Source organism: Lichenostomus cassidix, chromosome 1 (genome assembly GCF_008360975.1).
Source record: "Lichenostomus cassidix isolate B80296 chromosome 1, HeHo_3.0, whole genome shotgun sequence".
NCBI classification, from domain to species: Eukaryota; Metazoa; Chordata; class Aves; order Passeriformes; family Meliphagidae; genus Lichenostomus; species Lichenostomus cassidix.
This window is the reverse complement of record NC_139479.1, coordinates 104,997,560-105,014,309: the sequence shown is the minus strand read 5'-3', so window position 1 is coordinate 105,014,309 and position 16,750 is coordinate 104,997,560. Positions and strand designations below refer to the sequence as shown.

At 38.9% G+C, this 16,750-nt stretch overlaps 1 protein-coding gene across 1 annotated transcript in view; it reads right to left on the bottom strand.

Moving 5' to 3' along the window:
* Window positions 1-11,843, bottom strand: part of SAMSN1 (SAM domain, SH3 domain and nuclear localization signals 1) — an 83,135-nt gene extending 71,292 nt beyond the window's left edge. Inside the window, exons 1-3 of the mRNA XM_085075007.1 lie at window positions 11,744-11,843; window positions 11,096-11,232; window positions 1,831-1,968 (exon numbers count right to left, since the gene is read on the bottom strand). Of these exons, the coding sequence (XP_084931133.1) occupies window positions 1,831-1,968; window positions 11,096-11,119 (162 nt within the window). The 5' untranslated portion in view covers window positions 11,120-11,232; window positions 11,744-11,843. The remainder of the gene's footprint in view (window positions 1-1,830; window positions 1,969-11,095; window positions 11,233-11,743) is intronic.
* Window positions 11,844-16,750: the final 4,907 nt, after the last annotated feature.

The following is a 16,750-nucleotide window of genomic DNA, read 5'->3' as shown; positions in this document are numbered from 1 at the left end:
GTTGATTATTTCTATTTAACCAAATAATTTATGAAGCCTAACTCTGTACCAACATAATAATGAAAATTCTGAAATAGTGCAGCCAAATAAAAAGCAGAAAACAACTGCAGCTTTAAGTCTTAGTCTTACACCTTGTGAAAACCATAGCAAAGCACAGTGCTATGGACGAGTCTTTACCATACCTTGAGAAAATAAAGGGCAATTGCTATTCATTTTCTTTTGCAAAATCCATTAGGCTATCATGTCCTATCCTGGTTACAAACCAAAAAACCAAATCTGCCTTTTTGATTTTCATTTTACTTTGACTAAATACTGTTCCTAACATATAAACCTCTGTTGGCCAAGGAAACATTAGTGAAGCCGTCATTGAATATTAAGTTGGTTTGGAGTCACAGCAAAGGGGGAAAAGAATGAATGGATGTAGGAGCTGTACTATAATGCATATCTTTAGATATTACACATGCAGAATGGCATGCAGTACACAAATACAAATAACTAGAGCTTCCCACAATGAAGGTACTACAGGCATGCTAAGATGAGGTTACAGCCATATTTCACAACCACAATTAAACACTCTTAGCTGCAGCACTGTAGAGCTGGCTCATTCTTATGCTGACAAGGTCACAACCTGGTAATGGGGAAAACCCTGTCACTCAGGAGAGCATCTCCCACCTACTGCAGTAAAATTATAATGTAGGGACATTTCAGAGCCCAGGCTCATAGATGTGTGCTGATGCTATGAGGAATCATCTTGAGATCTCTGCACTGCTGCACTCTCAAAACCAGGGCCATGATATAAAGCCCCGAGGTGATTATCTGGAAGAAAGGCACATGCACACAGTGAGAAGTTACAGCAGAAGGGTCTGAGAAGAACAAGTTGTTTCAGTCCTTCAGCAATTTAACAAGAGCATGCCACAATTCCCCAGCCATTCTCCTATCCCACCAGCTCCACCTCTTTCTCCAAGCAAATTCTGTGTGATGGTGCAAACCTGCTGTGTGATATTGCAACACCAAGGGCCCAGCAGTCTCACAGGTACATGGTACCTAACCCAGGGTGCATGTGGGCAAAACTTGGCACAATATCTGAAGGGAGGACAGTCTCCTCTGAATGATGAGCATCCTGCTTTCCCCTTTATTCAATCACCAGACTGCATCATACATTGAAATAAAAGCAGTAATTATAAGCAAAGGCACATTACAAAGCAGAGAACAGAGATTGTGAAATGAATGAGATTATGAAATTTAATATACCATGGTAAAGTATTTGTCAAAGCCTCATATATTCTACCAATAACACACAAATAAGAAAGGATTAAGTAGGGTAACATCATTTAGGAAGGAAAAAAAACCCAGAAGACAACCTTCTTCACATGTTTGCCTAATGAGGTCTTGTAAAATGTCAGGTTTATTCCATCAGTTACAAAATTCATGCAACTCACACTTTAGAAATGATTTTTTTTTTTTTTGTATTAATAAAAAGGACAGCCAAATACACCAATCATATACTCTTTAGAGACAAACCCTACCAATATCTGTACCCAGCGTTTTCGTATGCTGTTACTTGCAAACAGAAATTCCCTTGTCCAGTGCAGCTGCACTAATCTGCCTTTGCTGCTCACTGTAGAGACACTCATGACCTGCTTTTCAAGTGTGGTTGTTAAGACTGGGCAGAAATCAGGTCATTGGCCACAGAGATGAGATTTAAACAGTGGCTCTAAAGAGCCAGATAGCTCAAACTCGCAGATAGGCCAGCAGAACACACGTGCCAGTGTACAGAGCAAAATTTTTTTGCAAAATGCTTTGCATGCTTTGCAATTAAATGTTACTTACCAAAGACATAGACCTGTCAGGTGGCCCAGAGTTCACATGTGTGCTCACTGGAGTGTCAGCCTGGCTGTCAGGAGTAGCTGTGTCCTTGGCTTCCTGATGTTCTGGGACAGGCTCGTACAAGCTGTCCATAGAGCCCTCCTAAAAGACATTTAAACAGAGTTTCAAAGGTGAGCACTTGCAAAGATATTAAATTAACAGTAATTTAAAAAACAAGATGTTTGCATGATTTGCACAATGGAGTGTGTTTTCCATTCCATGTTTTGAAATCCTTTATTTAGTTTCTTCTCTAAAAAGGCATACAGAACTTTTAGTAACTACCCAAATGCTGGAGTTCACAGCATCATGACTTAGACACTACAGATTGCCAGCTGTAAAGCTGAGAGTACAGCAAAAATGAATATTATCTTTTCAGAAGGAGTAAAACCAGATGTATATCTCCAACTGAACACTACATGAAAATTCCTGTGAAAACTATGAAAACCATAAACCATGAAAGCTTTTATATGAACCATAGAAATGTTTTATAGTTAGTACTTCTATACAGGAAAAGAAAGTTAATTTGATGCAAAAAGGTAACCCCATTACTTAGAAATAGACAGAAACAATCCTGCCAGCTCACAAAATCTGAATATTTTGGTTTAGGTCCCTAAAATAACAGTAATGGCTAGAATTTAAAATTCCATTTGCATTCAAACTTTTGAACTCAGTGTTTTAATGCACATGTAAGGTTCTTTTTCTCCAATCACCAAGAATATAAACTTTTTAATAGAAACTAAGATTTTCACTTTTGTCCCACAACTCTAAGAGCCAGGATTACATACACACACTGCTATTTCATAATTCAAGAGTTAAGTTAAAGCAGATGGCAAAACTAAAGACACTCTAACTGATGATCCATGATTTTAGATGTTGCCATTTTGATCTGCACTGAATATTTTCCCAATGAATTTTGATTACTAATTTTAACTGCATTAATTAAGGAATAAATCAAATTTATAGCAGTGTGACTTACAGCAGAGCAACACCATTGAAATTAACATCGTATATTATTATTTAAAGGCACTTGTTCCTGTAGCACAGAAGATAAACACAGATGTATATTTGAAGATATATTATTAATATGTAAAGCTTTACAGGCAATATTTTTGACTGGTGGAGCAGCAGTTCAAAAAGATGACTAATTTTTGCAAGCACAATGTTTATCAATGAATCTTTATTTGCCTCAGTCTGCTAGATTCTTGATAAACCAAAATAAATATTTTGGGAGAAATATTACATGGTGAACTTCTTGAAAATACTCCAGTTATGTACTTGAACCTATTCTAGGAACCAATGAGTTAATGCTTCCTGGGAAATTGGTGCCTAGTTTATGAAACTCACTACACATGGAAGTGCTGAACATCCAGCTGAGCCTGGGTTTTGACAGCAACTGCATTTTTTTTTATTACTGCATTTATTTTTTATCACTGTAAGTATTTTGCCATATAGCAATGATGGCTCAGCCTCCCCATCCGAAGTTGTGGACTGAGCATTTCTAGAGAAAAAATGATGAGTTTAAAAACTTGTTACACACTTCCAGGATTCTTCAGTGTGAAATGCAACTATATACTTCTCTGACAATGGGGATTAATACACAACTTTAGTGAAGAGAGTACTTAATGAAGAGATTGGAGCTTAAAAGAGAACTCATGTGAAAGAGAGAGTGTGAGAGAGCAAAAAAGGGAGAGAAAAGATAGAACAAGGAACAGTGAAAGGAGAGAGTGGTAGTGGGGAGGAAAAGGGTAAGAAAATACACTGAAAGAATACAGAAAGAGAGAAGGGAAGAAGTGAGGAAAAGAACAAGGATAAGAGAGGGAGGAGAAGGGGAAGGATAAGAGGTGAAACAGAGAGAAAGGGAAAAAGAGCGTAAGGGGGAGCATGTGAGAATTAGTGCTTGAAAAAGGACAAATGTGAGAAAGAGCTCAAGCAAGAAAGAAATCTTGTGTGAGAGAGATGGAGCTCAAGGGTGCGAGAAAGGGTGGGCATGTAAGAAAAAGCAAGTGTGCAGAAAAAAAAGCAGGTCCATGTGAAAGAGAAAGTGCACAGGGAGTAGGATGTGCACAAAGAATTATGAGGGCATGAGGAAGAGAATGCATGCAAGAAGTGAAGCACATGGGAAAGCTGTGAGAGAAAACACAAGAAAAGGTGAATGCACAAGGAAGAGCCAGCACACAAAACAGGGAGTGGGAGGAGAAGAGAGAGATGAGACAGCAGGGTAGAGAGAGGCAATGTGCAAATGTGAGAGGACCCATGAATGAGAGAGGGAGAGGACAAGAAAGAGAGCATGCGACAGAGATATTGGATGAGAAATAAAGTTTTCCTGAGGAAGAGTTAACATAAGGGAATGGAAAGGGTGTGAGTGCAGGAGGAAGCACAGGAATGTGTGAGGTAGAGATTGAGCACATGGGAAATAGCAAGTCTAGGTGAAGAGCCAGGAAATGAGAAAGAGTGAGCACATGGGAGAGGGAGGGCACCAAAAAGATCAAGTGCAGGAAAATGAGCAAGGGTTTGACAAAGGGAGGGCATGGACAAGAAAGCGAGCAAGAGAGCAAAAGCATGGGAAAGGGTGAGTGCATGCACAAAAGAGTGTATGATAAAGGCCACAAAACAAGGGGGGAATTAGTGTGAAAGAAAGAGAAAAGTCTGAAAGGTGTGCAAAAGAGATGTCATGAAGAAGACAGCGAGCATGATGCCATGGGAAAGAGAGAGAGCATGGTTGCAGGAAAAGCCACAAGGTTGCAAGAAAGGGGGCAAGGTTGTGAGAAAAAAATTGAAGGCACAACAAAGAGACTAGGCATGAAAAAGAGAGTGAGGGGTGAGAAAACAAGGGGGCATGAGAAAGGGCTTAGCAACATGCCGGAAGAGCAAATGTGCAAAGAAAAGTTGGCATGAGTGAGCAGAGTTTGAGCATGATGGAGGCAGGGGATGGCGAGGGGGGATGGTGAGAGAGAAGGAATGGCAAAGAAAGAGGGAAAACTAAATAAAGAGAGAATGAGTGTGAGAGAAAGAGGGAAAGTGAGATTAAGGGAGAGAAAGAGTGTATTAGAGAAATGCTAAATGATGGGGGAGACAAAGAGTGCCTGAGAAATACCAATTGAGAGAGAAAGCTCGTGTGAGAAATAGAGTGTGTGAAGGCATGGGAAAAAGGTGGCCTCGAGATAGGCAAGCAAAAGGGTGGGATAAAGCCCACAGTGTGTGAGATCATGGCTGCAGAGAAACTGCCAGCATGGGCAAGGAAGGTGTTGGAAAGGGGGATGGCATGAGAGAAGCAAGGCCACAAGAAAGGCGGAACACTCCAGAAAGAGAATGCACAAGAAATGAAAAGGGAGAAAGCCCAAGGAGAGGGGCAGAGAAATGCAGTGAGAAACAGGCATCAAGGAATGAAAAGGGTTAAGCAAAAGTTTGTGAGAAAGGGTGTGAGGGCACAGGAAAGGGAATGTGAGGGAAATCAAGGCATGAGAAAAGGAGAGAGCATGAGAAAGTATCCCTGCATGTAAGAAAGTGTGAGATGTGAGAAAGGAAGTGCGCAAAAGAGAGAGTAAGAAAGCAAACGAGTGTAAAACAGAGCAAGCCCACATCAGAGGGAATGCTCACATAAAAGAGAATGCTCATGAGAAAGCAGGGCACAGGAAAGGGTGGGTGCAAGAAATGGCAGGGTTGAAGGCAAGAGAGCAGGAGAGCACAAGAAAGAAATCACAAAGGGTAGAGCAAGGGGCTAGAAAGACACCATCAGGAGAAAGGCAGGTGCCTGAGAAAGGTAGTGTGCAAAAAAGCAGGAGTGTGCACAAGCAAGAAAGTACATGTGTGAGAGAAAGACAAGAGTGTGTGAGAAAAAAGAAGAAAGAGAGAATGTGAGAAAGAGAGTGTGCTGGGAAAATGTTCAAGGAAGAGAAGGCAGGAGAGACAGCAAGAATGAGGCTGTGAGGGAAAGGTGAGGTCATGGGAATGGGGGAGACGTGCAAGGCCATGAGAAAGAAGAGCTGTGAGGAGCAGGATAAGAAAGAGCAGGACACCTTGTGAGTAAGAGGGAATATGTGAGAAATGGTGGACAGGGAATCCTTGTGACAAACACAGCACTCGGGAAAGAGGAAAAAAGGTGCAAGAAATTGAGCACCAGGGCATGAGCTTGAGTGGCCATGAAGTATTAAGCAAGGGAGAAAGAGCATGAGAGTGCAGAAAAGACAGTGAAGTCATGAGAAGAGAGAAAATGGGTGAGAGAGCAGAATCATGTGCTCTAGACAAAAAGGATGAGTTTAAAAGCTTGTCACACATTTCCAGGATTCTGCAATGTAAAATGTAACCATATACTTCTCCCTCAATAGGGAATAATACATGACTTTGTTGAAGTAAGAGACAGAAGCATAAAAGAGAGCTCATGTGAAAGAGAAGCATGAGAAAGATTAAAAGGGAGAGAAAAGAGGAGGCAAGGAACAGTGATAGGAGAGACTTGGGGGGGAAGAAAAAAACTAAGAAAGAGAAGCAAAAGAAGATGGAAACAGAGAAGAGAGGAAGGAAAGAAGGCTTTTGTGGGCTTGTGAGTGCAGACACAAGGAAGAGTGAGCACACACGTGGGAGAGAGAAAAGATGTGAGAGAGGAGAACCAGGAAAGCAAATGGAAAAACCAAAACTCACACAAAAAGCACAGGAGGGAGAAGGAGAGCACCCAACAAAGAGAAAATACATCTTCAGTTTTCAAAATTGTTTTCTTTGCTTACTGGTTTTATGCTTTATAAGAGTATGTTTTCCTTGTAGTAATTGCCTTTCTTTGAAGGCAACTCAAATTGAAATTTTCTTGCTCCCTTTTATTTTATTTTACAGTTAAGCCTACTTTTATCCCAAAACCTGCCAAGTTAGTAAAGTTTTTCATTTCATATGCTAATTCTTTTAGTAGGCCTGAGCACAGTAAACATCGCAGAGGAAAATAAGAGATAGCAGAATAAAATATTAACTTAATACTGGAGTAGTTAGCACATTTTCTTTATCCTACATAAAATAAGAAAGCCTTCTGAAGCTCTTTGCATCAGGAGGTTTTTTTTACAAAATATCCTAGCTCATATCTAGAAGAAAATAATTACCTGTAGCTCTTTCTTTTGCATGATATTATTATCATCACAACATGTAGAGACTAGATTGATCACAAGGTGGAGAGGGAGCATTTAGTAATGCAGTCAGGTCATTTTCCATCTCAGGTTTAAGGGTGAGAAAATAGCAATCCAGGTAAAAGGAGCAAGGACTATATGGAGACGATTACATGGGAAGCACCACAAAGTTCATCCACTCAGATCTCTTTTAATCACACTCTACTTTAGAGGAAAGTCTTTCCCCATTCAGCTAATCCTTCTTTTTTAAAACATATTTTTAAGTCCAGTCCGTTTCTAAGTACCATCATATCCCCCTGGTTATAGCAGCATTAGCATCTTTCTATTTACTCAGTGGTTTCTTTAACATATAGAGGCTCCAGCTAATTCATAATTTATCCACTACATCACTTTTATTAATACTTATTCTCTCTGCATTTTGCACCATAGAAACATTAGCTTTTAGTGCCAAGGGCTGTTTCAGTTTATAACATTAGATGTAATACATTTTACATAGTGCTGTCAGCGCATCTTTAAAGCAACAATCAAAATAAAACATATAACTAGTTCAATGCTACTGAAAATCACTAAGAGGATTAGACTTTCACTCTGTACTTAACTTTACATTTTACTAGCAAAAGTGGTGGTTAGAAAGGCACCATATGGGAAAGAAATAGATAAATGAAAAGGATCTTGTTTGGCTTAAATCCTAAGACCAGTGCTCAACTTGAATAACTGATCTGAGCAACACTGTGATTAGGAGTGTCACAGACTTTCTCTGCTGGCATTCTTACACAGGTTTCTGCTTTACAAGAGGTTCACACTTAACTGTCTGAAATTCTTCCCTGCCTCCATTAGTTCCATTAATGCCACTGTTCCCTGCCAAAGTATGTAGGACCTACTCTTTCAGTATTGCCTTGTGCAAGGAAGTCTCACATCCATTTTCTTATGGAAACTTCACTGAAAGTCAGGTGTTTGTGAGTATAACTCAGGATAGGTTTAACAGGGAGTGTTCCAGGTGAACTGGTGCTAACCACAATCCTTGATACTGGAGAATCAATTCAAGAAAATAATGTAGGAAAAATATTCTACCACAACTAAAGGACTTCACAGTCCAGTAATAGATTTTATTTCTCAGATTTGTAGGATTCTGACATTTATTAGGGAGTGCATCAAAACAGGTGGTTTGGCAGCATAATTTCTTGCAGTTCATACAAAAGTCATGCTGATTTGGGGCCCCCTCTGTACATTGCCCATAATACAAAGAGTACTGTTCTGATTCAATTGTCTGATATACTAAGCACCATGAGATGGAAAAGAAACTGCAAATTTAGGGCCTAAGACTGACCTTTTAACATAATATATCTACAAAAAAGGGACATTTACCCTTTTGATCATTTTATAAATGGATAAGGGACACAAGGTTTTGAAGACAAATCTAATTTGCCAGCAAATCCCTTGAAACCAAGGCAATGAGTCTGATGTGAAAAATAATCTCAGCTAAGAAACCAAATCGTTCTGAAGTCAACTCAGGACACAAAGTAGTGCTGGGGAAACACCCTGTGCTGGAGCATTCATACTAGGAGGTCACAGGACTCCCAGGTGGTGACAGATTGGAATTATTCCAGACTCCTTCTTGAGAAGAGAATCCAGTTCAAGCTCCAAAGTCCCATTGCAACCCTCTTGTGACTATTGTGTGTCTCCAATCTCCACATCAGCACTCGCCACACTGGCCCATGACACTGTGTCTCTCATGCTAAACCTGTGTCTCAGGTTTATGGACAGGTATGAAAGCAAACCCAAATTCAAATTCAACAGGATGAACAGATGTTCCTCCAACTACCCTGATGTTCTACCACTTTGGATCAGCCTGAAGTCTGGTTAAACTTTGTTTTTAAACAGAATATTGTTGTCATGCTCCCCGGCTGCAGATTACTTCAACCACTACACTCTGTCAGGTTGAAAGGTATTTTCTGAGCTATAAACCAGTGTGTTTTAACAATATATGCATACGCACACAGACATGTATACACGAGCACACACTCTTCGCAGTCTGAAATCTTGACAGTGAGTCTACAAGAGGTAAATACTTCCATGAGAATATTATTTATTTTGTATGGCTCTTTTTGTTCTGTCAATAACCTGAATTTCTCTTCCATGGTTTCAGGTTTAGCAGTTACTCCAGATGTTCACTCAATGTAAATCAGCCATGAATTCTATCCATCAGTGGCTATTTGCATCTACTAAGGAACTGTCTCCCCTAGCACCTTTAAAAGTCATCTTTAAATCCTTATTAAGTTTTTGCTGTTCATTATTTATGGCTTGACTCTCTCCAAGGGAAAAACACCCTTATGTATGACACTACAACTACTTTGTAGCCAGCCTTTTCACAGTCCCAGGGCGACAGAGTAAAGGTGCCCAGCGCCATACCTGGATCAGCAGCTCATTTCCAAGCTAGACAATCTGATTACTGAAAGCACCTGCCCCGTGTCACAGCATAGGGAGGACTGCACAGGGCTCTTCCTTTTATGAAACACATTAATGACCTATAAATTATCTTTAGATGTTGATAACTTGTGGGGTGTTTTGGTGGGTGAGCAGGAGATTACCAAAGCGGACAGAATGGCTCCTGTGTAAAGCTCGTAAAGAACGGAGGTTATCTTCTTAGCAGCAATCTTTAAACAGAACTAATTATTTCATTACAGAAACTATCATGGCACCAGCTTTCACTTGTCTGAACCATCCATTAGCACTGCAGTCATTACCTCTCCCACAGAAGCCCTGGGTGCTGCATGTGAGTTTAACAGGGAAACTGGAACTTGACCTACTCTCACCCCCACAAGCTACATGGCATTTCATCTAAATGTTGTTTTCTCAACCGATACAAGGCTCAACACCTTTTTTAAAAGTGAACTACATAGAAAACAAGAAGCTGCTCCAATGGAGCAGTAGAATATTAGTAGAACAGTTCTTTCCCAAAGAACTTCTGAAATGAGTATTTTCAAGCTGTTACAGACTGTGCCACAAAGCCATTGTTAACTTTGTACAAATACACAGCCATTCACACTAAACTATGATCAAAATTGTCATTGAGTTCCCAGGGAATTATTTTTCTGAGTGACCCTTGTCACAGAATACTGAAATATCACTGCATTTTACTTTAAGTACAAACCAGCTTTTAATCTTTATGGCCTGGATAACACCAGGACTCTGCACTAAGATAGTATTAGCAATCAGGAACAACGATTTACACAAAGCAGTTGCCCTATTTGAATTTGTATTAGTGCAGCTCGAATATTGATTTTTATTGTTCTTTCTAAATGTATGGGGAGGATGTACTAAGCAGCTAGACAAAAGATGAAAAATGGGCAAACAGATCTACTGTGCTGTGTAAATACAGCAAATATACTCAGCTAATTACCATTACTAATACTGGGCATTAGTATTGGCAGATGGTTAAGCTCTTGAAACAGAAACAGTTTCTGTGGATTTCCTATCCTGATTTACCTGTTCATTCTGAGCAGTTGCCTTGGGGCAAGGAAAGAGAAGGGAAGGAAAGAAAAAAAAAAAAAGAAGAGAATGTGCAAAAAAGCAACCCCAACTAAAGAGGATTTAAATCAAGTCCTCTCTGTGTGCAAATATTGCCATGACTAAATTAGCCCTGATGACTATGTTTTCATGTTTGGCTGCTAGAAAACTATTCCTTGAGAAGTTCTAGCAGTTCTCCCAAACTATTCAAGAAGGAAAATGGATGATATTATCTAAAAACAAAACCCAAAAAACCCTAGTGTAAAAACAAACTACAACATAAATATATTTAGTAATTTTATATTACCTATGAGGCATTTTACTGTATTTGGATGAAATGCCTCGTGACTAAACCTGCATGGTTTTGCAATAGTCAGAGATAGTGCATGGCACATTTATTATACCTTCTCTGCTTTATATTTTTAATGAATCATATTTTGCTACATACAATTTCTTACACAAAAACTCCCTCATCTAGGCTAGAGAGACTCACTCTTGTTATACAACCCTTGCACCTTTTGTGATATAAAACCTTCATTATTTTTAAAAAAAACACACCCACCAGTTCAGTTTACGAACTCAGTAACCCAGTAAATAAAAACATGTGTGTGTACACTTACCAGAGAAAAACAGAAAAGATTCATGTTGGTATTGAGATCCACTCCAGCACCCTAAAATTCTGCTCCACAAACTCCCGCCGCACAATGCAGTTCCTTCTTGCTCTCCCAGCTGTTTGTACATTTCTCCCTGGAGATTACTGCAAGATAAAATCCCTGCAATAATCCACTGAATTCAGAGCCCATTATCAAATGAGACAGGCTTCCCCAGGCCAGGACAAACTGTTTTCTGAATTAAAGAGCAATGTTTACTAGCAAAACAAAAGCACGGTCTGAATGATTTTCATGAACTCAGAAAATGCTCTCTTGCAGGCTGTTGTTTCCATTAAAGTTTATCATCTAAGAGAAATAAAACTCCTTCTGTCTGAGACTACTGGCACATATGCCTAACTCCAAGGCAAATCTTCTCAGCTTACTGCAATTATCAAAAGACGGAAATTCTCACGAAATGCTGTTTCCTATATACATGAATTAATATACAAAATTCAGTAGTTATTACTGATTACATTTTGAATGGAAGCTTCTTACTTACAAACCTTGGGAAAAAATCCTGTGAGCCATAAACAAATTAGTAAAAATACCCACAACCAACCAACTAACCAACCAAGCAAAAACCTCAAATTGTACACCTGTAGTCTAAAGAATAGTTACCAAACTGAGTGCCTGACATGCTGACTGCTTGATGATGAAGATTAGGACTAAACCAATTTTTCCATCTGAAAACTTGGAAAATCTGGAAAATAAAAAATTGGAAGTAGTCAAAGCTGATCCCTGGTTTACAGTGAGAGGTATTATAATATACACAGACAAGTAAATAAAGGAGAAGCAATTGTAAAGAAAAACAGTAGTCTATGTCACTAGCTGATATAAATCAGGAAAATTCTTCACCTGTAGTGGAGTAGAACTGTCTAACAAAGAATTAATCCTGAAAGTACAGTGAGTCTCAATTTTTTTCAGATTATGAAATACCTGAAATTAGACTGGGTTTGGAATAATATTGCCTACCAAGACTTAATTAATTTCCCATGATTTATTCCCTTAATTTCCTATAGCTTTAATGTGAATGCTATGGAATTTGATTACATGAACAAGCAGCAGTTTGCACTGAAGAGAGAAGCTGAAATTTACCACAAATGGAGAGGCAGTGTCATTTTGTGACCAAGATCTTGATTTCCTTTCTTTGGGCCCACAGCTTCATATTTGTAAAGGACAGGCATCTCTTTCCTTGCTCCTACTTCTGACTGTTTCAGTTTATTCTAGTAATTTTGCAGTCTGAATCTCAATCCCGGCAAATTTGAAATGTCTGCACTTTGACAGGATGAGTACATTTTAACATAAGTTGGTTTCCACCCTGAACAAACACCAAACAGGGCTCACACAGACAAACACAGATAAGATTCAGGATTTTAAAAAGAAAAATCCTTAGTTTACATTCGTCCAATATGCTGTGAAGTATATAAAAGTCTTTTTGAAGGCTTTTCCCAGGCCTCCTTTTCAGTTATAATTTCAGGTTGGTTTCACATATTAGTACAGTAGGGTTGGCTGTGAAGAACTTTATGACAAATGTTATCGTTCAGAAGCAAATTAATGAGACACTTCTCATTTACTCCTCCTATAAACTTGAGGAACAGGAACAGATTCTGTCAATTACCACCCAGTGACACAAAAATAGACATTTGAGAGACCAAGCTTGCCACAGATGGGCTTGCATTTGCTTTATGGCTCACTTGCTAGTTTCCTTGTGAGGGAGCAAGTTCTCACTCTTCCTGTGCCTCAGGTTCTCCAGCTGGAAAAACTGAACTAAGAGCAAAAACCTCATGTGCAGAGCACTGTGAAAGTAATGACCAAAAGCACCCTTTCCCAGCTACAGAGAATTACTTTTTTTTTCTTTTTCTTTTTTTTTTTTTTTAATGCCTATTAACAGTAATAGCTCTCTGGAAAACTCCAGAAAGACTGCAGAGATAAAAAAAAAAAAAGACAATAAGTAACTCAGGGGAATGTGTCTTTCATTCAGACTGATTTAAGCTCTTGATTTTAGGTTGTAGCTTTTGAGGTGATTTGGCTAATTACTCTAAAACCTTTTAGGAGGAAATTTCTTAATTTTATACCACAGGTCCTCCAGGTAAGAGTAACTAAGAAAAGGCAGACCTTACACTGAGCTATTAAGTTTTCATTTTGCTTATATTTGTACACATGCTGAAAAGAGAAAAATTTAAGAATAAACATTAAAATAGGAAAAGCAGCCTGCATCAACAGTTACAGATACACATGTATGGCAAGCAACTGTGTAGGAAGGCAAAAATGCACGTTATTACATGGTTTTGGGTACTGTCAGTGTCAAATCACTACTTATGAGAATGTAGCACTTTAGATGTTTATAATTCACTGATACAGCCTTCTGTAAGGGTCAAGTTTGTTGATAGGTTTAAACTATAGATGACATTAGACTACTAGAAAAATCACAAACTGTAAGGAAACACCTACTAGAATAATTAAAATAAGAAGCAACAGCTTATAATCAGGATGAATAATATAAATAAAATACTCAGCAAGAGTTCATAATGCCATTTGATATCACAGCTGCCTGTAGAAAGATTTTGAGTTTGAAAATAATTAAAAAACAGTAACTAAATAGATCAAATTTGAGGGTAACATCAGTGTTGTGACCTCTATGTATATTTTATCTGGTATAAATAGAGCACTTTGCTACAGCAGAAGCATAACAGAACAGCAAATCCACACTATAATGAGGGCACAGGAAAAAGTTTTTTGTCAAACACTTGAACCTTCACTTCCCATCTTTAATCTTGCATTGCTGCCAGCATTTAATTCTCTTTCTTCGCTGCTGCAGGATTTCCACATTCTTGGGCTCTACATCCTCAAAAAAAAAAAAAGAATTGAACAAATTGAGCCTTTCGTATATTGAGTTTTCTATTCCTGCACAATGAATAGACTTCATAGCTGAGATCTCTAGGCATCCTTGGCCTTTTCAGGAGACTGGATTTCAGCTGTGCATTCACAGTAAGTGGCAATCCATAATGTAATGTGGCATGCAAGCAGCAAAGGTCGAGCCATGGTGCAGGTACTCACAGTTGAGCTCCGGCTCCGGGCTCCCCTTCTAATGACAGCCACTCTGCTGGTGCAGCTTCATCTGCCACTGGGAGAACTCATCAGCAGGGCTGTGTCGTTCACAGATTTCTTTCTGTGATGGACAAAGATAAAATAAAGCACTGGTAGTTGTTAACTTGGACACAATTCAGTAAATATGAAAACAATATTTACTCCTGTTTTCTTCCTCCTCCATTTTTTTCCTCTTACAGCATATCAATCCTTAATTAAAATGCACATGTCTTCTGACCATTGTTTATTTATCATCAGAACATTTTCATACAGGTGTAAAACTAAAAGCAGCAATGCTACTGCTTGATACAGTCTGAGTGTTAAACATGTAACTACTCATATGCTGAGTGGTCACTTTATTCACTCCACATAAAAGGCTGAATTATTACTTTATCATCATTTCAAGGTAAACATAGTGCATTGCTACCACCTTGGTGGAAAGTGGGAGATTCAGGAATTAGGTCAGAGGCTTCCTCTTGCTGCCCCATTCTTTTGGAAAGAAGAACTCTCGGCACTTACTTTCAGCCAGTGCCTGCTGCATACACCACATATTCCCTAAGTGAGGGAATCCTGTAGGTGCATTCTGGATAAAACCCCTTTCTCGTTTCCCCTTGTCCTGTCCATTTCCAACAGGCAGGTGACTAAGCAGTTTTGTGCAGAGCTGTGTGATCCACAGCCCATGGCCAAGTGCTCAATGAGAAGCCCCTATCTGAACCTGAGAGACTGCTTCTGTCTAACATTTTCTGTCATGAGCATCGCCTGAAGACACTCCAAATGGTAGAAAGCTCCATTTCAGACCACAAACACAATAGTGTCTCTAAGAAAGAGCTACTAGCATTTGATAGTACTGAATCAGATGTTCCAATCAGTGGCTCTAAATTACATCTACTTAATAGTTTGGAAAGGACCCATGAAGTATCAACTAAAAATCTGATTCCTTAAACGGTATTGATTTTTTTTTCTTTTAGAACCTCCTTCAATTTAGAGACAGCTTCTTCATTTCCTCCTTTTACATTCAGCAGCTAATTAAAAATTGGTAAGGAAAAAGCTTCACAGCCCTCTTCACCCCTGCCAAATCATAATATTCTGTTCCTCCTTTGAAACGGCAGTCTTACAGATGCAAGGATCAATTAAAGACAGCAGTTTTTACACCTTTGCAACAAGGATTTTCAACAGAGTTTAGCTCCGTTAGAGATTATTTTAAGCTTACTCAACATAAAATGCTATAACATTTACTTCAGCCTAGAGAATCAAGCAAATAAAGACAAGAGCCAATATTCCCTAACTCAAAATCAAATAGGCAAGTAAAATGCTTTCACAGTTTCCAGGATCCAAGGAAAGCTCTGTGCCTATTAAAGTCACTGGAAAAATTCCCATCAAATTCTCTGCAATCAGAATTTCACGCACCTTCTCCTGCTAACTGATCACATTTAATCACAGCATCATAAAAGCCCGTGGTGTTTTCCATATGATTGATTGTAACATTCAGCTATTCCTTGAGGCTAACGTTCTTTTTAGGATAAATAACCACATTGTTCTTTCCCTTGTTCCAGAAGATTTAATTTTGTTTTTCAGAGCATTTGTATTTGAATCAAAGGAAAAACTGCATCTCTGTTTCAGAGAGGAAATGTATATTTCCTAAACAGGAGGGCCAAATCTATAATTTACAGAAACTCAATGAATCAGGCCTGCACATTCTTTATTGCTATCTAGCACTACACTACAAGTTAGAGTGAAAACTGCTAACTTCTATCATCAGGTCAATTTATGTATTATCAGACAAAACTGATGTCTACAGTGAATTATGGGTATAGGAGTCATTATCTTCCCGGAGCACCTTGAAAACGAGATGTCTAATCTCAGTAATGTAAGTTTCCTGGTTAAATAAATCCCTTGTGCTTAGTAATTCTATGCATTTATAGAAAAGATGTCACCCCCCCCACACCTCCTTAGACTTTAAAAAACATTTTAAATCCTCAAGGGGATTTGAATTCTCACTAAACAGAATTGATTTCTGTACTTACTACTTAGTATTCTTAATCACACAGTTCATGCATTTTTGTTATGTAATGGATTGGGAAATTCAAAGAACCGGCCTGTTTTTCAAACATTTAGTTTTCCATCACCCCACTTCCCTTTTACTTTGATGGCTTTTTTTCTTTAATATCACAGTGATGACAGTACCCTGCTGGAAACAGCTCCAAACAATCAGTGCTGCCCTCAAAGTTTGCAGCCAACCAGTCCTGGTGTAAGCAGTTAGAGCAGAATTTGGAAAGGCTAGCAGAGGTTTTCCAATCCACTCTGCAAGAAAGATTACCTCTCAACTCTTGCCTGTGAGAATTCAGGTTAAGGCCTCTAGTCATCTATTTCTTTCTTGAGAGCACGATCCAAAGCTAAATGAAGCCAAAGGGAATCCATCTATCGATCTGAGCATTTCTGGCAATTTAATTCAGAGCTCCTCTACCAATTTATATGTTTTGTTGGATTCAGCCTGAGGACACATCTTTGTCAGAGGCAGGATGGTGGGATTGAGCTCAC